The following is a 21,787-nucleotide window of genomic DNA, read 5'->3' as shown; positions in this document are numbered from 1 at the left end:
AGAGAGAAAGAGAGAGAGAGAGAGAGGTCCTTTCTGCTGGTTTACTCCCGAACACCCGGGAGCCAGGAACTCAGTAAGTCTCCCACATGTGTGTCAGGGATTCAGCTACTTGAGCCATCACCTGCCACTGCCCAAGGTCTGCATTAGCAGAACGCTGGACTAGGGAGCAGCATCTGGACTTGCATATGTGGGATTTGATGTGGGATTTGGTTGTCCCAACTGATGTGTTAATTTGGTATTTACTGAATCACTCTTCTTGCTGCCCTCATCTTCCAAAAAGGGGGGTGGGGAGCAAGGGAAGGGTTCTCCAGGGTGCTTCCAACATTCCTTTCATTTCTAGTGGACTGTTAGGACAATTTACTGACTTTTACTCTGTAATCTGTATATTTAGGAAACCCATGAGTTTACCGTGTTTGATCTTAGAATCAATGATATATAATCAGCCCGTGAGAAGAGAAATCACTTTGCCACACACGACAAGCTGCGTTGAGATGGCCCTACTTCCAGGGTGGAGAGCCACATTCTGAAATAACTTCATGTATACATATTTCAAAGGTTCATTGGGAGAGGGGACAGACATTGGGAGAGGGAAGAGACCTAGAGAAAGGTCTTCCATCCGCTGGTTCACTCCCCAAATGACCGCAACAGCTGTGCTGATATGAAGCCAGGAGCCAGGAGCTTCTTCCAGGTCTCCCACGTGGGTACAGGGGCCCAAGAACTTGGGCCATCTTCCACTGCTTTCCCAGGCCACAGCAGAGAGCTGGATCGGAAGTGCAGCAGCTGGGACTAGAACTGGCACCCATATGGGATGTCAGCTCTGCAGGAGGAGGATTAACCTACTGCACCACAGCACTGCCCCCAGATCTTTTTTAAAAATGATTTATTTATTGGTTTATTTGATAGAGTTGGGGGGTGGAGATTGATCTTCCCTCCACTGGTTCACTCCCCAGATGGCCACAATGGCCAGGACTGAGCCAGGCCAAAGCCAGGAGCCAGGAGCTTCAACTGGGTCTCTCAGGTGGGTGGCAGGGGCCCAAGCTCTTTGGCCATCTTATGCTGCTTTCCTAGGCCATTAGCAGAGAGCTGGATCAAAAGTGAGGCAGCTGGGACTTGAACAAGCATCCGTATGGGATGCTGGCATCACAGGTGGCAGCTTTACCTTCTACACCACAATGCCAGCCTTGGGTCACAGATCTTAACTGCCGGTCCAAACATTTGCCCCTGTATATATTTAAAAATAGGGCATCTCTTCAATGTTTCTCAAATAGAAACATTTGAGAAGTATGAGCCCCCTAATATTTGTCATTATATTTGCTTATAAAAATATTTTACTGAGGGTATATATATATATATATATATATATGATTAAGGAACAGCATAAGGGGTACTAGGATGAGGAAGACAAAAGTAGTTGGTTTTCTTTGAAACTATCAGTAGTAGTCAGTATCTGTGATTCTGATTTAACCCCTACATATATAGAGTCCTACAAATACTGAGCTATGTTTCCCTTTCTTCAGCCACTAAAGAGTATTTATGAATGACTATAATTGAGTGTACATTAATAGGATACAACTTGAGCCGTAGGATATCTTATGTGAAAAGAACGGATTCTGACTTCTTTTCTGTCCCTTCATAATCCGTGCCTTTTGGCCTTAAGGCTTCTTCCTGCACTGTTTGCAGGAAAACGTTTTCTTCTTCTTCTTTTTTTTTTTTTTTTTTTTTTTTTTTTTTGACAGGCAGAGTGGACAGTGAGAGAGAGAGACAGAGAGAAAGGTCTTCCTTTTGCCGTTGGTTCACCTTCCAATGGCTGCCGCGGCCGGCGCACTACGGCCAGCACACCGCGCTGATCCGAAGCCAGGAGCCAGGTGCTTCTCCTGGTCTCCCATGGGGTGCAGGGCCCAAGGACCTGGGCCATCTTCCACTGCACTCCCGGGCCATAGCAGAGAGCTGGCCTGGAAGAGGGGGCAACCAAGACAGAATCTGGTGCCCCGACTGGGACTAGAACCCTGTGTGCCGGTGCCACAGGCGGAGGATTAGCCTATTGAGTCGCAGCGCCAGCCAATGTTTTCTTGAACACTGTGTAAGCAATAGACAGAAATAACTGTCTATATGATGAGAAGCATTTTGCTACATGCAGGCAAACTTAATGTGTAGCAAGGTTGGAAAATTCTCCGTGAAGGGATGTTTTTCCTTTTGTGTTCTGTGTTAACCATGCCAACAGTCCCCACTTCATTGTGCATGCCCACCTCTGAGTGAGTCTTTGTTTTGCGTTTCCCATTTCTCTAGACCCTATGTCCAAATTCCTGCAGTACCCAGTTCTCATCTTTCAGGACTTCTTTTAAGCCCTAAAATATATGATACTCTGAAATGAGAGGGTTTGCTTTAGTTAATAAGGATGTCTACTAAAATTGAGGGGTAGAAGCACCATACACCTTTACCTCCTGTCTAGAGGGCCGTGCACGCTGTAATCCTGCTTCCTGTTGACTGGAGGAGCTGGTATGGTGTGAGTGCTCCTCGATGCTGGGATGGGGGAGGGAATTGTTACCCTGGGTGGCCAGCGGCAGGAATAAACCAAAGTCATACTTAAGAGAGAACCCAAAGGTCCTAACTTGGGAGGAGAGGCTGATTATCAGATTTAAGTGGTACAGCAAGGACAGGTGGCCATTCGGTGTGGTCAAAAGCTGGAATAGTTGTGGGTAGTTGGTGTGCAGAACACATAACTCTACTGACCAAGAGACTTGGGACTAAGTCTGTGCATTACACGAGAAATCTTGCTTGTTCAATGGTTTCTTCAAGTTCCCCCTGGGGAAACTGAAGCTCAGCTCGCTATTGACCAGTGGTCAAGGTCATGGTGCTAGGTAGGGAAGAAAAGTGTTGTGACAGAAACTACTCATTCTTTAGGAAGGATAGTCTGTCTGTGGTGCAAGGGTCTGATGTCAACAGTCAGCAGTCTGGGGAGTGGTGAGGTATGTGCTCCAATGAGCGCAGATGTAGGAGCTGTGCTTTAAAGATGAGCATGTTTCCAATTAACAGTGAGGGAGAGAAATAGTGCGGAGACGCTGAATAGCATACATACAGAAAACTCAGCTACTATCAGTTACATGTCGGGAGTGATTACTAGCTAAATCTGCCAAGGTCATGCTTTTCCAATGTCATAAAAGGGATAAATATAAGGTTCAGAAATAGTTGAGTAAGTTTGGAGTCACGTTGTTGACGACTTTGAGTTCTAGGTGGAAGACATGTACCACCACCGTGAGATTCTGAAACGATGATCTAAAACTCAGCCAATAACAGCACTCATACATTAACAGTCGACTGCATCCCATTTGGCAGAGCACAGAAACTCCCTAGCGTGATCATTCACGCTTAAAACAGGTAGGCTGCACCTGGATTAATGTTACGATTGTAATTTGTCTATTGTCAAGATTATAATTGCGCCATCGCCGCGGCTCATTAGGCTAATCCTCCGCCTGGGGCGCCGGCACACCGGGTTCTAGTCCCGGTCGGGGAGCTGGATTCTGTCCCGGTTGCCTCTCTTCCAGACCAGCTCTCTGCTGTGGCCCGGGAGTGCAGGGGAGGATGGCCCAAGTCCTTGGGCCCTGCACCCCATAGGAGACCAGGAGAAGCACCTGGCTCCTGCCATTGGATCAGCGCGCTGCGCCAGCCGCGGTGGCCATTGGAGGGTGAACCAACGGCAAAAAAAAAAAAGGAAGACCTTTCTCTCTGTCTCTCTCTCTCTGTCCACTCTGCCTGTCAAAAAAAAAAAAAAAAAAAAAGATTATAATTGCTATTAGTTTTACATAGACCTTAGTTCAGCTTGCCCCAGTAACTCCTGATCCTAGCAATCATGTATTCCCTCTCCCCTCCTTGTAGTTTTTGCCTTTATAAACCCTGTTGCTTTGAGTTTTGGGGTCGAGAGTTCTTTAGGGCATGAGCCTGTTCTCCACCGCTGCAATAAAGGACCATCCAATTTTATCAATGTGTGGTGCTCCTCCATTTGCACTCACTCAGGTACAACAAATTAAAGAAGCAACACCCGTGGAGCACAGGAGATAGGAGGATGGCTGCTGATCACCACACCTAGTGTCTTGTTCAGATTGGAGCAGATTCAAAAACGTGTGTCTCAAGACACGGGAGGACTCCATATCTGTAAATCTCTTTCCTTCTGGAGTAAACCTGTAGACCAAATGAAAGCCAGTGGAACTTTACTTTTATTGTAAGATCCATAATAAGGATACAGTGAAGGGGTGAGACTGAAGACTAATGTGATGAAGACATATTTTTTAAATGATTTATTTATTTATTTGAAAGACAGAGTTACAGAGAGGCAGAAACAGAGAGAGAGAGAGAGAAGTCTTCCATCACTGAAGTGGCCACAATGGCCAGAGCTAGGCTGATCCGAAGCCAGGAGCCAGGAGCTTCTTCTGGGTCTCCCACGCAGGTGCAGGGGCCCAAGGACTTGAGCCATCTTCTACTGCTTTCCCAGGCCATAGCAGAGAGCCAGATCAGAATTGGAGCAGCAGGGACACAAATCGGCACCCACATGGGATGCTGGCACTGCAGGCGGCAGCTTTACCCGCTATGCCACAGCACTGGCCCCAAGACATATGTTTTTAATATAAAGGACTACAATCTTTGCAACAGTCTGCTAATCTCCTTACACTGTGGTTTAGAATAAAACCAAGCCAACCTGAAAAAGGGGAATATATATATATATATATATATATATATGTATATATTCATATATATACATATACGTATATACATATGCATGTATATATACATATACACACATACATATATATATACTATTATGCACACACATACAAGTGTGCACCATGCACAAGTGATCTTCAAAGAGTTCATGGAAAATGCACATTATCATTATCTTTTAATTCCATTTTCCACAAACTTCATGAAATATTCTAATAATGTGTGGTGCACACACTTTTATGTAGGCATAGCCCATCTGTAGAAAGTTACATAGGAAACTGGAGATCAGGGCTGCATGACCGAGATAAAGGAAAGTGGGGAGACCTTCTTTGTACTTCTTGCTCCTATTGGGGTTTGGGGTCGAATGTAGGATAAAAGACACAGGAGATCTGTATCCATTGGGTATTCGCTGTCATGTTCTGGGAATGAATAAATTAGGATCTGAATGAGAAAAGAAGGGGTGTGAGCTAGAGCTGCAAGAATACTAATTGGAGCTGGTGCTGTGTTGTAGCAGGTAAAGCCGCCGCCTGCAATGCCAGCATCCCACATGGGTGCCAATTTGTGTCCCTGCTGCTCCATTTCTGATCTGGCTCTCTGCTATGACCTGGGAAAGCAGTAGAGAATGGCTCAAATCCTTGGCTCCCTGTGCCCAGGTGGGAGACCCAGAGGAGGCTCCTGGCTCCTGGTTTCAGATTGCCCCAGCTCCAGTCTTTGCAGCCATTTGGGGAGTGAACCAGTGGATGGAATGGAAGATCCTCTCTCTCTCTTTCTCTCTCTCTGCCTCTGCCTCTCTGTAACTCTGCCTTTCAAATAAATAAATCTTAAAATAAACAAAAAAGAATACTTGTTCTGCCTGGTGATGACTAACTGTGTCAGGAGAGTGGGTGATGGGGGGAAGATGGGAGGGCAGTTGTCAGAAAGGACTTTTTGCTGTTAAGCCTGCATTAGTAAAAGGGAAGACATTTAATGGATGAAACGGAAACTGGTTCCATCATGGCATAGGTCTGCAAAAGAACAATGCACAATCAGAGCAGAGGTTGACGGGCTGGAGGCAGCAAATATGTTTTGCTTCCCCTTTGACTCAAACCACAGCTGCACTGTTCTATCATGTGCCTTGCTACCCACAGCTTCTGATCTTTTGAGATGATGGGATGGCTAAGGAAAATTCAACAACGAGTCCTTGGAGTCACCTTGAGGGGGGGAGGCAAAGGGATGATATAGTGTAGTGCAAGATGTGGTATGAGCACTCAACCAGCAACCAGCCAACATGTGTCTGTGCTACAGCCAGAAAGCATGAGGCTGGGGAGCAAAGGGACGGAGCGGGTGATGCTTTGCAATGCGTTCCCCAACACTGCCACCTCCAAAGTGAACACTATTGAGTAAATTATTTTGACATCTCTTTGCTCATATCGTCTCATCAGCAAAACGGTTGTAAAACTCCATTACCCACATCACCGGTCATTGTGAGGATTACAAGGCATAATGAGTTTAAAGGCTTAGAAGAGTAATGTTAGCTAGTACTATTACTATGCCTTGTGACCTCTTTTTTTTTTTTTTTGCCTGTTTTTCTTCATTTTCCTGCCCCTAGACTTGGCATATAGAGGGACAGACAACTTAATAGACCAAAGAGAGATGTTTTCACCAGAGGGCATGTTCATGTGTCATTCAATCTTCCAACAAATGCATTTTGAGACATTGTCCTGGGTGCCTGGGATCTACCGGTGAAGAAGTTAGACTCATCACTGCCCTCACACAGTCTACTTTTCTCTTTTCTAGAATTTTTCTGAATCTTCTACTGTATGTATAGATGTATGCATGCATCTATTTTATAATCAAAGTATCTTCAAGGAATATTTGTGTATTACACCTTTGTTGAATATACATATTAGCATATAACTTAAAATTACACAGCATAAAGTGTCACCACCTAAAAAGCAGGCCCCTTCCTTGATTTGTTTAATGTCTCACTACTGAGATAAATATATGGAAGACATCTAAGCTTCCCAGCCTTACACAATGATGAGGGAAAAGGGAGAATGAGAAGATGTGGGACAAATCAGAGGCTTCCAGCCTCAGAGATGTCTAGAGAAAGGGTGTGCATGAAGGGGATGGGGCCAGGAGGACATCAGACTGCAGGAGTCAACAATAAGTATTATTAATAATAATAATAAGTATTGCTGAAAAAGAAAGTACAAGCTATTAAACACATTTCCTAAAAATTTATTGAGAACATCTATGTACAGAGCAAGTTAGAAACCAGCCAGGTGCTAGGAGTCCAATGAAGGCAGGGGCAGGGAGCACAACAGTGATTTTACACGGATGCACACGACTAGCACAGCTGTCTACAACCCTCAGAGGTCCTTTATGTAAAATATAAAGAACTAATTCTGTGGCCCGGGCCTCCCAAAGTTTTCTTTAGGTTTGGAATGAGGCTGTTCCATCTTTTGCTGATGCCACCTTGGAGTTAAGGTTGCTAATTTGTCTCTACCAGACTATTCCTCTCTTGTATACGGTTTCTGTGTCATTGTCTTGAACATACACAGTCTCAAACTCAAGTGCACTGACCTTATTCTGGACCATTCCATATCCGCTTGGGACATCTGCATGCCAAGAAAGCTTCGGGGTGATTAGTGTCCTGCTCTTGTAATCCAGCTCTTTCTCTCAACTGGGAGTGGTAAGGATCCTCAGCCTTCTTCAGGTCATCCCATTGTCAAAATGACAGCTGTGCCTCCACAGCTGTGCTTCCAGCCAGATGAAACATCATCATGAAGCTTGGGTCTCATCAAAACCCTTCACCAGTCACCAGCGAAACTGCTATCTAAGTCCATTTGGGCAGATGGTCTCCATTGCTTGTTCCAAGGCTTATAGAAGGACCAGACAGACCAGACATTGCATGTGTGTCTGTTGGTTGAGATCTTTCTTTTTTTCCCTCTGAGTATTTGACTCATCATCTGAGTCAGTTTTTCAAGAATAGACTGGGGGCTCCCCTGACACAGTCCAGCACTCTCCTGCTGTATTCAGTGCTCTCTGCTAAGGCTTATTCAGAGCTTAATGGGCAGGTGGATTTTCCTCAATATTAGCAACAGCCCAGATGGGAGTGGTTCTAGGATCCAGGTTGGTTCCATCGCCAAGGTTCCTAATTTCCCACAATTATGGTTGGCTGCTCATTCTTGCCTGTATAGAAGGCTACTATTTCCCTTACTGACCTTGAAACAGAGGGACAAGTACTCCATAACAGGAGCAGACTTCTAGAGCATAGTAATCAGATGATTATATTATATCAAAATATTAATACTAACACTATAAAGTCATAGTATATAACTCCCCCCTGACTGAAGAGGTAGTTGCTCAGTCTCAGGCAGACAAGATGAAATGAGGCACCACCTTAGAATTCAAAGTAGACAAAAGCCAGAATTCTAGGGACTGGGAGTTCTCTATGAAAACATGACATACAATTAAGAGAGGAATCCAATATGAAGCAGAAGGCATTGGTCCTAACCATTTTCCCAAGACCAGGACTGACCTAGGGGAGCTTGGCCCACAGTGTGCTCAGAAATTATAAGAAGCAGTTAGAGAAGTAAGATCTGCTCCTGGCATAAGGAACAGAGCTAGCACTGTAATGAGGCTGTTTCACTTAGAGTCCTGGAGCTCCCACTACCACCAATGGTAATATTTTCTTGCCTTCTGGGAGAAATATAAAAGGCTGACCAAAAACTTGCAGAAGAAAGTGTATAAAAAGTGGATATGAATATAGATTTTACTCTTTAATTAAAAATGTGCAGCACTTTTGTCACTTGAGGGTGTCTTCAAACGATGAACACACTTGGCTGCTTTGCCGAATTTTTCAGGTTCGTGGATTTTTACTCTGAAAATTAAAAAACAAAAAAACAAAGGATTGTGTCAGATTTCAGAGAACAGCCACTTTCTTTTCCTAGATTTCAGTGATATAGCAGAATACAGAAGGCCATTGTAATAGGAAGGAAGAAAAACCAACCATTGAGAGAGATGGAGAAGGTAGGATAAAAGAATTTTGGTCTACACTGTCACCCACACAGGCATCCTTGGTTTTGTCTGGTCTTGCCCCAGTGCTGTGCTGATTCCCAGCAGCCTTCCCTCTGCAGATTCTTCCAGGTCATTTCAGAGCTGAATCTCACAGAATGGCTAGGATGTTACCATCCTGGCTCACCAAGCAGAACTTCTGAATTAGTCACAGTAGCTGGTGTCTTCAGATAAGTGCAGGAGACTGATTGCCCGTGTACCCTGGGGTTGTCACTCTGTCTCTGTGACCAGGTTTCTGACTAAGGATTGCTTTGATCCCAAGACTATGTGTTCAGAGCCTTGATATTCTTGTAAATCTAGATTCTCAGAAGAGATGGAGGCACAGACAATCTGGTTGTATCACATTATGAAAGGACTGAGCCTCAGGAGCCTTTTGTGTATCTTTATGCATACATTCACTCTTTCAACAAATATTTACAGGATGCCAACCACAGGTCAGGCACCATGCTTTGTGCTAGAAGCACAATGATGAGCCTAACCGCCTTCCATGCAGCTTAATTTAGACTAGTTAATAGAATTTAATAAGGTAACTACACAAATATCAAGTGTAGTCTACTGTTATGGAGCAAAAGTCCAGGGATGATTTGACACTGAACCAAGAAGGCAAGATCAAGTTTGGGAAAGCATTTTAAAGAAAGCTCTAGTTGAGGTGAGATTTGCGGAGTGAGGTGAGGAAGAGGCAGAAGAATATTTCAAGCAAAAGATACCAGGACTGAAGGGAACACATCACCATTCTTCCTCCTTTGATTTATTCATTCTACACATATAGGCTGCCCACACATGTAGGATGCACACTGTGCCAGGTACTGGAGCAATGACGGTGAATAAGGTGCAGCCCACGCTCACCATATCAGAACCCTTCAGTATCGGTGTTTACTTGACCATGACTTAGCTTAACCGTGGCCTCTGGGTATCATGCATTGGCTATTCTGCCACCCATTTATGGACAGCCCTTTTCCCTCCAGACCCTATCTGGTCTCACTTTCCTTTCCCTCCCTATTAGCTGATGTTTGCTGAGATCTCAGCGTTCCTCCAGCTCCAGCCTATTCAACTTCTAGACACTCGGGGACATCAAACCTCTCAAAATGTCCCAGGGGCTGGACTCACCTTTCCTCCACAGGCTCATTCTCTGCCTTATCCATTTTGATGGTTTCTGAAAGAGACCAAAAGCAACCTCAGAGAATGTACACCCCATTGACACTAAAGGAGGGAAAGTTTGAAGAGAGTCTAAAGTCCTAGGACTCAGGGAGAAACTGTCGTGACCTTATATATGGAAGAGATGGTTACTTCAGTGGGATTTCAGGGTGATGTGGAGGGAGTTCCTTACATCCAAATGTAAAGCCATGTCTTGGTTAATGTGCCTTAAGTTCCAATGTTATAAATAGATTTTTCACTTATGGCTCTATCCTTGTTAAAATAAAAATACAACTGGGAGATATAACGTATTTAGTTTCAACAATTATTTAGTGATTGAAAAAGAGTTTTTGGAAGCATAGTTGAGGAGGAGGAGGAAAGGAAATCTTAAAGATTCAAATGCCTAAATGGGTTAGCTAGATAGTGTTACCAAATACTACCCACTGCTGCAGGTATGCCCCAAGTGGGAAATCTCTAGCCAGCTAGACCTCCCAAACCCTGAGTTGCTATTAGCATTGGTTTATGACTGATATGTGGGGTATAAGTTCCTTTAGGTTAACTGTTGTGTTTGTGTTATTGTCTCGGAACTTCCATGGGGGTTTTAACCTGGGTGTCCATGGAGGAATTTAGGGACAACAGGCACCCTCAACGACACCCCCTTAATGGTTTTGTGATTCAATCCTTACTAAATAAAGTCTTCTTGAACTCTTGTTATCAATGATGGTTCTCTTTTATGAATGTGTTATATTTAAAAACAATCAGCTTTATGGAGATATAATTAACAAATAATAAAATTCAATCACTTTCAGTTTAGTTTGATAACTTTAACAAATGGATACATTTGTTAAAACAACACCACAGTCAAGACAGAAAATTTATATAAGCCTCCAAATTTCCCCTTGCCTTCTTTCAATCAACCCCTTTCCCCCACCCCATTTCCTAACCATCTGCTTAATGTTATGACAGTTTTGCTTTCACTCAATTTTCACATAAATGAGATCATATAATGAGTAGTCTGGTGCCTGGCTTCTTTCACTTAGAATAATGTTCCTGAAATTCTTCTGGGTTGCATGTGACCCTTTTCTTTCTACGGCTTAGCAGTATTTTGTTGTATAAACTATACCTCCATTTGTTCATCTATCTGTTAGCTGGTGAAAATCTAGTATGCCACGTTTTTATTATTAGGAAGAAAGTTGCTATTAACATTTGTATGTCTGTCTGTATGTAAACACATGGCTTTATTTCTCCCGGGTAAACGTCTGGGATCGCTGAGTTGTGTCTTAATGCCTAAGAGTTTCAGTTGCATTACATCTTCTCCAGCACTTTCGATTTTGGCTATTCTAGTGGGTGTGCAGAGGGATCTCAATATAGTTTTAATTTGTACTTCCCTAATGACTAATGGTGTTATGACTGTGCTTACTGGCCATTTATATACCTTTTTTTTGAGAACCATCTGTGCAAGTCTTTTGCTTCCTGCCTTTTGTTAAATGGATTGAATTCTTATTAATAAGTAGTGTTACATTAATAATTATATATTCTGGATACATGTCCATTATCTTATATAAAAACTTTTGAAAGCATTTTCTTCAAGTCTGTGGCTTGACATCATTTTCTTACTGAAATGTAAATACACCATTATCTTTTTAGAAAATGGTTTATGCTTCCTGTGTCCTCAAAAATTTGCCCAATCTAAAGTCATAAAGATCTTCTACTATCTTTTCTTCAGAAAAGCTAGTAATAGATCTAGAACCCACTTTAACTAATTTTTTTTTCTGTGTGTAGGTTCATGTTTTTCCTTGAGGATATCTAATTGCAAATATCTGACTTTTACCATTTGTTGAAAAAAACTATCCTTTCTGTATAGAATGACCTTGGTGCCTTTTCCAAAGTCAGTTACTCATGTGAGTTGCTTTCACTGGTGTATCTGTCCCTTCACCAATATCCCAGTCTTGGTTACTCTAAGTGTAAAGTAAATCACAGAGTTGGGTAATGTCAGTCTTTCATTTTTACTGTTATTTTTCAGAATTTCTCTGCAATTGTAAGTTCTTTGCTTTTCCACATAACTTTAAGAATTAATTTTTAAATTTCTATTAATGATCCTGCTAGATTTTGACTGAGATTGCTTTAAATTCACAGGCAAATTTGGGGAGAATTAACATCTTCACAGTATCTTGTCATCTGACCCATGAACATGGCATATTTATATATATCTATTTATTTAAGTCTACTTTAATTTCTGTCAGTAGTAATATTAGGTAGTTTTCAGTATTCAGGTCTCATTTTGTTAAATTTATTCATAAGGCTCCAGTGTTCTTTGATGCTACTGTAAATGGTGTTTAAACATATTTTCATTGTCTAATTTCTTGTTGTTAGTATATAGAAATACAATTGATCTTCATTGTGTGTTTTGACCTGTGTCCTGTGATTTTGTTACATTCACTTATTGGTTCCCAAAGTTTTCTTAACTGTGAAAAAAAAAAAAAAGTTTTACTTCTTCCTTTCCAATTTGTCTACCGTTTATTTCTTTTTCTCTTCTTGTTGCATTGGCTGGGGCCTGCAGTAAAACACTAAGCAAAAGCAATGAGAACGGACATCTCGCTTTATTCCCAACCTGGGGGAAAGTGATCTTTCATCATTAAATATCATGCTAACAAAAGAGTCTTGGTAGCTGTCCTTTAACAGGCTAAGGACAGCTCCCTGTATTCCTACTTTCATGAAATTTTTTTGGACATGATCCTATGGTATTCTTTTTAGTTGTTAATATGGTGAATTTTATGCTTGTTTGAATATTGGATTTATCCATGTTCCTGGAGTAAGTCCTACTTGATCAGATGTATTAAACATTTTAAGTGTCTCCATTTTCAGTGGTTAATTTTGTTAAGGATTTTGCATCTCTGTTCACCCAAGGACATTTGTCGTTTTCTTGTAATGTCTTTCTCTAATTTTGGTATCAGAGCTCCTTCTACCTTCCAGTAGCCTGGACACTGACTCCAGACACTGATTTAGGGACAATCGTATTGCTCACCTCATTTTCCCCGCTTCTGTCAGGGACCAAGATTTTTCATGCTTGATATTCAGGGTCAGGAAAGGTTTGTATCATGTATTTTGTCAGTTTCTAGTTGTTCATGGTAAAAGAGATATTCCCGTAGCAGTTAATCCTCCGTGGGAGGAAGCACAAGTCGATTGCTTCCACACAATTTTATGGTATGCATGGTAATTAGGCTATGGGGCACCACCTTCAGAAAGGGGGTGGGTTAGGTCTTCCAGGACTGGATTGATCACCACAAGAGCGAGTTGTTATATAGCCTGAAACCTCTCCTCAGTCTCTCTCTTTCACATACAGAAGCACTCGTGTGTGTTGCCACCATGAGACGCTATCCTTCCAACCCATGATGCCATTCTTCTGACATATGTATCACCCTTCTGACATGCCATGCCATCCTTCTGACCCATGATGCCATCTTTGTGACATGTAGTGCCATCCTTCCAACATGTAATGCCATTGATGGCATCCTTCTGACACGTGCTGCTATCTGGCATGCTATGGTGCAGCATGAGGCCCTTACCAGAGTTGGCCACCTGAGCTTAGACTTTTCAGTCTCCAAAACTTGAGCCAAAATAAATGTCTTTTCCTTCAAAAGTACCCATTCTCAGATATTTTATTAGAGCAACACAAAACAGATTAAGATCCTAGAGTCATTTCTTTTTGTCTGAGCTCCCTGACACTTTATAAATCTGGTTAGGTTTCATTTTTGTCAAATTTTTTTCTAAAAATGATAGCACTTAGAACTGGATTCAATATTACAGATATCTTTAACCAACACAGAATAATGAAATTATCTTCTATAAGCATGACAAAATTACCACTATTAAAAAAACTTTCTATTTAAAAATGAAAGCAGATTCTAAATGTTTGGGTTTGGTTCCAAATTTAGCATTTTAAAGGGAAAATGTGGTGAAGTCACCAAGTTTCAGTTTTTAAACCCCAGGAAATTTTCTGTTTAAATGTTGATCTAATGAGATTTGTATTGGAAAAGAAGTCATATCTGAAAGAGCTGAGACTCTTCCAGGCTTGCTCTAGGGAGGCAACTTGTAAAAAATGCTGGTTGCTATGCCAGCAACCTGTGAGAGCAGCATCCCATATAAACACTGGTTTGAATCCCAATTGTTCCACTTCAGATCCAGCTCCCTGCTAGTATGCCTGGGAAAGCAGTGGAGCCTGGGAAGCAGTGGATGATGGCCCCTGCCACTCATGTGGAGGACTTGGATGGAGTTCCCAGCTCCTGGCTTTTGCCTGGAGCAGCTCTGGTTGTTGGCAACCATTTGTGGAGTGAACCAGTAGATGGAAAGTCTCTTTGTCTCTCCTTCTGTCTCTGTAATTCTGCCTTATAAAAACATAAATAAATAAATCTTTTTTTAAAAAAAAAAAGTTCAGATTTTAGTCACACATGGACCAAATGGGGAAATAAAATTTTAGAAGGAGCTATTTTAGTCTTTCTCCCCAGTGGGTAAACTAATGGGGTACCTTCTGATTGGACCAAAGCAAGCAATTCATAGTTATGATTTCTTATGCCTTATCTGCCCTATTTGATTACAAAAAAAAAAAAAGAGAGAGAAGAGAAATTAGAAACCATCTAGAATAACCATGACATTGTTCTTCATTTAAAAATTTAAAAAGCCTAATTAAGGCAAATCTGTTTAGGAAGAGTTGAGACATAAAAAAAGAAAAACTATAATTAACGAGCAAACACTGGGCAGGATTATTGGTGTCAATTAGTTCGTTTGAGGGCTAGCTCCTCTGAGAAAAAGGGTAATGTTGGATTAGGAGGAAGTTCTAGTTTGGGGGAAATTCCAAGTGCTTATCGGCAAGCTTGCGTCTCTGTGGATGGATTGTGACTGCTTCCACGTCTGTCTGTTGGCAGAATTCAGTGCTGGTGGTTGTGGTACTGAGATCCCAGCTCCCGGCCGGGCGGCGGGGTGGTTGTCAGTGGAGTGCCATCCCCAGCTTCTGAGGCTGCCTGCTCGTCTCGGCTCATGGCCTCCCTCCTCCTTCTCCAAAGCCAGCCAAGACGGACCCAGCCTCTTTCAAGCTCTAGGTATCTCCTACTTCGTCCAGCTCATGGGATGCGTGGAGTGTTCAAGAAGTTCGAGGAAAACGCATGTTATAAAAATACTACACAGGGTAGGCATTTGCTTCAGCAGTTCAGACACTGCTTGGGATGCCCACATCTCACACTGGAGTGCCTGGTTTGAGTCTTGGCTACTCCATTCCTGATCCAGCTTCCTGCTAATGTGCACCCTGCGAAGCAGTGGACAATGCATCGAGTTCATGGGGCCCTGCCACTCACACAGGAGACCTGGACTGAGCGTCAGACTCCTGGCTTTGGCCTGGCCAAGCTCTGCAGTTGGGAGCATTTGGGGAGTGAACCAGTAAATGGAAGATCTCTCTGTGTCTGTCTCTCTGCCTTTCAAATAAAGTGAAAATAAGTAAATAAATAAAAATGTAAAACTAGACATGGTTTCAAAATTTCCTTGTAGCTAAATAAACTTATCTTTTGATTCCATTTCTCCATAAATGTTTTGAAGTAATCTCTTATGTGCTATTTTCTTGTTGTCTTCTGACTTCTCACACTTATAGCTTCATCTGACCACCTCATGTACACGTACAAACATAGCTTCTTTATTTCCCTTTCAACTTCTCTCAGACACAACACCTTTAGTTCACTCAACTAAAATCCCAATTTTTTTTCTGATTGCCTTGTGGGAGAAGAAACATTCTTACTCCTTTTCCGGATCTTTTTTTTTCTTTGTTTCAATTATAAACTGATCCTTCTCATATGAAAGCAAATTCAGGAAACAGTTGATGTCCAAGTTGAAAGCTACTTCTGCAAACCTGACTCATGTCAAATGGCAGAGGGATTAAAAGAAAGAGAAGCTCAGAACGCCTGCCCTGAGGAAGCGTCTCCACATCTGAACCTGCGCTCTGAATGTCTGTGCTTTTACATCCTAGAAGTCCCTCTGCTTACTCCAGACGTCAGCAGCTCAAATGACTCTGTCATGTTTTGGTTTTTGAAACAATTTATTGAAATTTGTTAGTAGTTCTCCAATGTCCTGTTTTTAAAATATAGCATGATGAAGAGTGACTGCTAGTATTATCCCCTGATTTCCTAAGTAGCTCCTAAAGTGAATCCAGTGCAGTCTTAGAGGAGCTCTGACCGAAACTGTTACTCATTCCACAAACGACTGAGAACATGACCTTAATTATTCACACCAACCAAACTCACCCCTGCTGGGGGCAATCTGATCTTAGAACTTTACCCAAATTAGCCCAAGCCACAGATAAGCATGGGATTATTATAAAGTTAGGAACTACTTTGTCCTAATCACACACCTTTACAACAGAAGTCAACAGACAGTCTGTTCAATGCAATGCTGTGTGTAACAGCAAAACCATCAGGACCAAGCGCCCAACACTAGGGTTGGTTAAATCAATCAATCAACCAAGGTGTGTTCACCTAATGCAATGTCTTGTGGACATTTAACATGATGCTGCTGATTGACATTTATGAAATTGAAAATTGTCCTGCTATGTTTAGTATAAATAACAAAGTTAGAGGCCAGCTCACATAATTCTCCAAGTCGTGAAAAATAAACCTTGTAGCCGGCACCGCGGCTCAGTAGGCTAATCCTCCGCCTTGCGGCGCCGGCACACCGGGTTCTAGTCCCGGTCGGGGCACCGATCCTGTCCCGGTTGCCCCTCTTCCAGGCCAGCTCTCTGCTGTGGCCAGGGAGTGCAGTGGAGGATGGCCCAAGTGCTTGGGCCCTGAACCCCATGGGAGACCAGGAGAAGCACCTGGCTCCTGCCATCGGATCAGCGCGGTGCGCCGGCCGCAGCGCGCCTACCGCGGCGGCCATTGGAGGGTGAACCAACGGCAAAAGGAAGACCTTTCTCTCTGTCTCTCTCTCACTGTCCACTCTGCCTGTCAAAAAAATAAATAAAATTAAAAAAAAATAAATAAATAAAAAGATTTTAAAAAAAATAAATAAATAAACCTTGTACTATTATCCAAATTATGGAAAAATAACATAGCTTTGTACATAGAAAAATCTGGAAGAGATACACCAAAAATATTGTCTGCATAATTGTGGTGCTTGTACTAGGTGATTTTTATTTTTGGTATATTTGATAATGGATAAATGGTACTTGGTAACCAGTGAGAGTTAGTGTCGTGTTTCTGTAAGCCAATAGGGAACAATACATCTAACTCACTTCACAGGAAACGCTAGGGATGAGAAGGTGAACTTGGTGGTCCTCCGCAAGCAATCCTGCCCAGACACTTCCAGGTCCGTAATGGCTAACATTTAGAAGTGTCTTCACGTTTCCCTTAACCCAGTTGTCACAGGAACCTCAGGAAGTGAGGTCGGCACAGCAAGGAAGGGGTCAGCTCAGCCTGGAAACCGGAAGTCTGTCTGTAAACCCTGGGTCTGAAAGGCTGCCTTGCTTAGAAGTCCAGAAGAACACCTGCTGGGTGCTGTCTGCAGAGGCCCCCAACCCTGAGGGAAACCCTTTTCTCCAGCAACCTGCTGACTTCTTGCCAGCCTGGGTTCAGGCAAAGGACCCCGAACGCAGCCGATGGAGGAGCAGCTGAAAGGGACAGTGTGCAGAGAGCACAAAGCCTGACTCACCACACTCACAGGCGACACCGGGCTGCTGTTCCTTCTTCCTCTTCCACAGTGTTAGAAACAACACAATCGCACACACAACGATCAGGGTGAGAGCCACAGCTGCAATCCAGAGCCTTGGTTTTTCCACTGGCATGGGGTCCGCAGGCACTAGAAATGACCACAAGGCTTCAATCAGCCCAAGAGGACTTTTCCCCTACCCGCACCACCCGACCCCAACCCCAACTCCCACCCCCAGCCCAGCCCTGGAGCTCTGGGGCCAGAAGAAACTGAAATCCACAATACGAGGTCACAGAAAGTCTCCATCTCAGGGCCTCGGCAGCTAAGAACGAAGCCAGTGCCTCTGGCCAAATGCCTGCCCTGAGCTGTCCCCCCCAGGGGAAATGACACTGACCATGACTTGGAAGAAGACAGTCAGCCTGGCCTGCAGCTCTGGGATCTGGGGCAGGTGTCTGTGCTGGGGCTTTCAATGAACAGTCACCAGGACGATGCCCCACTAATCCTGCCCCATGTGTAGTCAGTCGGTCTCCAGGCCCGGATGCCTCCATCCACCCTCACCTCCAGATCAGGCTCCAGATACAGGGAACAGCCTCCTTGGAAGCTCCCATGTCCAGGTTTTGTTTGCTTGTTTGGTTACTGTTGCTGTTTGTCACTGAGGTCGCTACCAGCTTCCTCAGCATTGCTTTCACCATGTCTCACCTATGAGAACTGCTTTGATGTTTCTTCAGGCCCTTAGGTATCAAGATCACTTCCATGCATGGGAAGTCCTAAGCTTCTGGGAAGTTGAAAATCGGCCTTTGTGGGGAAAACTTAGAACTGAGTGACCCACTTTACAGACATCCTTGGGGACAGGTCCCAAATTTCAGGACAAATAGGACCTACTGACCTCCTGTCAGCTTAGCTACAATTTGTGGCCACACACCCTGTACCTAGGACTTTAAGAAAAGGAGTTGTTGGCATTGTAGACCATATTTAATACCAGTGGGGGCTCCCTCTTGAGCCTGTTTTGCCTATAAAGGGAGGTTATGCTGGTTACATGGAGACTGGTACCCTTGACATCCAACAAGGGGCGTCAACTGAGAGTCTAACTTATCTCTGATCAGGCCACAGAGCAGGGACACACATAGGCAAGCCCCATCTCTCCGAGGTAGTTAGAACAGAAACATTTCTGAAGGTGGTGGCGCCTGGGGAGGTTTGCCAGCAGCAGTGGAGGAGTAGGAGAAAGGAGAGCTTTGATGAGGCCAGAGTCTTGGCAGGCCCCCGTGCAACTGTCCGTCACTGCAGTCAAACGGAGGGCCCCAGCGCGTGTCATGTGTAGTGATGTAGCGATGCTGGTGGCTACAAGAAGGCACTGAACTTCAGCTGTAGCTTGGAGAGGCTTCTATCCGGACCAGGAGAGGCCGCAGCAGAACAGCCAGGACAGGCTAGGTGACTCCATCATATACCTGACTCTCAGAGGCTGAAGTGTCTGGGTGGGAAGGAAATCAGTACCAGGGGAGGGGATTGGCCCAGGTGTAAAACTGGTTGGCAAGAACTGGCCCAGGGCCTGTTCCTAGGAGTACACCCAAAGGCCAAGTGAAGTGTGAACAATGAGACGGCAGTAGTAGGAAAGCAACAAGACCAGGCTGGGGCAAAGGATTGGATGGATGTCCCAGGAGAGGGTAAAACAAAGAACCAGAGCTGGAGAAGGGGCCAGGGAAAGCACAAAGCAGTTGAGTCGGGGGCAACAGGAGGGGATGGGCAGTGTGGGCACAGAGGATACTCCAGGAGGGAATCCTGCAGGTACTGCTCCTTCAAAACTAACTATCTCAAAAACTCCATGAAAAAAATAGAATTAAAGGATAAATTTATTTTAGTACCAGCAATTTTTGAAATTCGTGTGTACTTTTTGCATAATACACAGTTTCATGAACTTTTAAAAGGTCCATTGTGAAGATGTGTGCCCTTCGTCTCAACCCTTTCCTCCAGCTGGACTGTAGCCCCTTGTGAACCCGCCACAGGCCTGTCGGCCTCTGACTGTGACACACTCCTTGCACTGGGGTCCGATGTGGCCCATCCGCTGTGGTTCCCTCACCAGCTGAGTCTTTACAACATCCCAACTTTTCCATTCAGCAAGTCACTACAGAACCTGTCACGCAGAATGCCCTTCCTCTATTCACCACACTTATTAAGCCAAATAATTTCTTTCATGCTGTGACAGGGCTCCCACTACCTTTAGGAAGCCTTCTCTAACCTTCAAGATCTTGCTTGCTTCTGAACACCCATGAAACTAACTATCAAGAGTGGTGGTGAGCCTAGCAGTTGGATCGCCTGGAACCCACATTGGAGTGACTGGGTTTCATACCTGACTCCAGCTCCTGACTCCAGTTTCCTGCTAATGAAGAACCCTGGAAGGCAGCATGATGGCTCAACTATTTGGTTTCCTGCTACCCACATGCTCCCATTGAGTTCCCAGCTCCTAGCTTTGGCTTGGCCCAAGCCCAGCCATTGAAGACACTTTAGGGCGTGAAAACTAGTAGACGGGAGGCCTCTGTCTCTCTCTCTCTCTCTCTCTCACTCTCTCTCTCTCCTTCTTAAGTAAATTAATTAATTAAATAAATAAAGCTATCAACCACTTCAGTTTGAAATTTAGTCCCATATTCCAAGGAAAAGAATTTAGATTTTTTGAAAACTAATCTCCATGTGCATGCGTCACAGAGTTCTCATTCTACCAGAAGGTCTTCTAGGGCAGTGGAGATGTCTTTTACCTTTTAGTTTTCATCCCCAAACCAACAACTTCCTAGGATGGTTCTGTATTCATAAAAGTACTACCCATCTGTATGTACATATGCATGCATGGTGCATGTGGGTGGGTACGTTAATCAATGGAAGCACTGTAGCCTAGAGGAAACCTGCAGTTGTTGACCAAAGCTTCAGAATACTTCATCCAAAGGTAACCCAAAAGACTGAGTCAGTTTCAGGGCTAAACGCTTGTTTCTTCAGGTGCAGAGCTTCTTAGCCTCCTGCCCGTGTGATTCGGATGCATTAGGTGCCCTTGGTCTGGGTATTGCCTTACAGCATCACCAAATGGCCCAGGTAGAGACTTCCTACTAAGCAGGACACACTGCATGATCTGCCTTAAGCATTTGGTGTGACACCTGGTAAAAAGAAACCAGCTTGGGAAGCAGCTTTACCTATAGTGAAATGCTGGGAGTGTGTCTCTGTGGACTCAGTTTGCAGGACACAGTAAATGGTTGCGTTTCTTATATCATCTGAGAACGCGATAGATCCGCTGATGGAAATGCTGTACAGTCCTGTGACATTATCTTGAGACTTCTGCATGACGCCATCGTACTCAGTGGTTGCATTCTCAGTTTTTAGCACAAAGAACATCTTCTTAGGTTCTGGGTAGCCTTGTACAGACGAGCAGGTCAAATTTATGGCAGAATTTCTTGTTATATTAGAAATTAATGTTATTTCCGGTTGAGTGAAATTAGCTGAAAGCAGAATAGAGATCAAGACAAAACAAAACAGAACTCAGTCTAAATTCAGATCTGTTTAGAACAGAGAGTAACCAAGTACCTGAACTGGGAACTCATTGCGGTACACCTGGGAGCCTCATGGTTTCTGAATCATGGGCTTCAGCCCACAGTGAGAGCCACGTAATAATGACTCCACATTTATTTTTCCAGGAATGGAGTTTTGAGTTATGCTCACTTCCTGCTGATCAAAGTTAAGAGGGTGCTGGAATGAAGTTATCAAAGACGTACAATGAAGCCACTATTCCAGACTAGGGAGCCACTGGAAGAAGTGATCCAAGTCTGGGATCCAAGTATACTGTGGGAAAACTTCCAGCTCACCAGAGCAGAGGGGAACGGAGCTGAAGTCCCACCAGGAGCGCAGTTCATAGTCGTGGAACGCTCCGGGTCTTATCTTTCAGAAACCCAAGCAGGATGGTGCTGAGTGGGTGGGTAGGGATTTTGGATTTGGAAGTTCAAAATCCTGTTTGGGGCATGACTGTCTAGGTGTTTTCACCACATTCTATGTAAGAAGAAAGCCAAATTCAGCTATTTTTAGGGAACAAACTGATTTTGAAAAGCTCAGTGCCTGTTTGCCAATCATATTTTTGTGGCTATAACTGGCATCTAATGCCTATCATGAGGGTGCTTCAAAAAGCCCATGGAAGATGTATGCCATGGAGAAAACACACATGGTTTCA

General features: G+C 43.8%; 1 protein-coding gene across 2 annotated transcripts in view; it reads right to left on the bottom strand.

Moving 5' to 3' along the window:
• Positions 1-6,967: 6,967 nt before the first annotated feature.
• The window catches only part of CD86 (CD86 molecule), a 71,681-nt gene continuing 56,861 nt past the window's right edge, over positions 6,968-21,787 (bottom strand). Inside the window, exons 4-7 of one of the 2 annotated variants that reach the window (XM_062177049.1) lie at positions 20,763-21,065; positions 17,593-17,739; positions 9,880-9,925; positions 6,968-8,578 (exon numbers count right to left, since the gene is read on the bottom strand). In XM_062177049.1, coding sequence (XP_062033033.1) covers positions 8,482-8,578; positions 9,880-9,925; positions 17,593-17,739; positions 20,763-21,065 — 593 coding nt within the window. In that variant the 3' untranslated portion in view covers positions 6,968-8,481. The remainder of the gene's footprint in view (positions 8,579-9,879; positions 9,926-17,592; positions 17,740-20,762; positions 21,066-21,787) is intronic. The other variant, XM_062177057.1, reaches the window with a different exon arrangement.

Source organism: Lepus europaeus, chromosome 2 (genome assembly GCF_033115175.1).
Source record: "Lepus europaeus isolate LE1 chromosome 2, mLepTim1.pri, whole genome shotgun sequence".
Taxonomy (NCBI): Eukaryota; Metazoa; Chordata; class Mammalia; order Lagomorpha; family Leporidae; genus Lepus; species Lepus europaeus.
The sequence above is the reverse complement of the archived record's forward strand: the minus strand, read 5'-3'. Positions and strand labels throughout refer to the sequence as shown.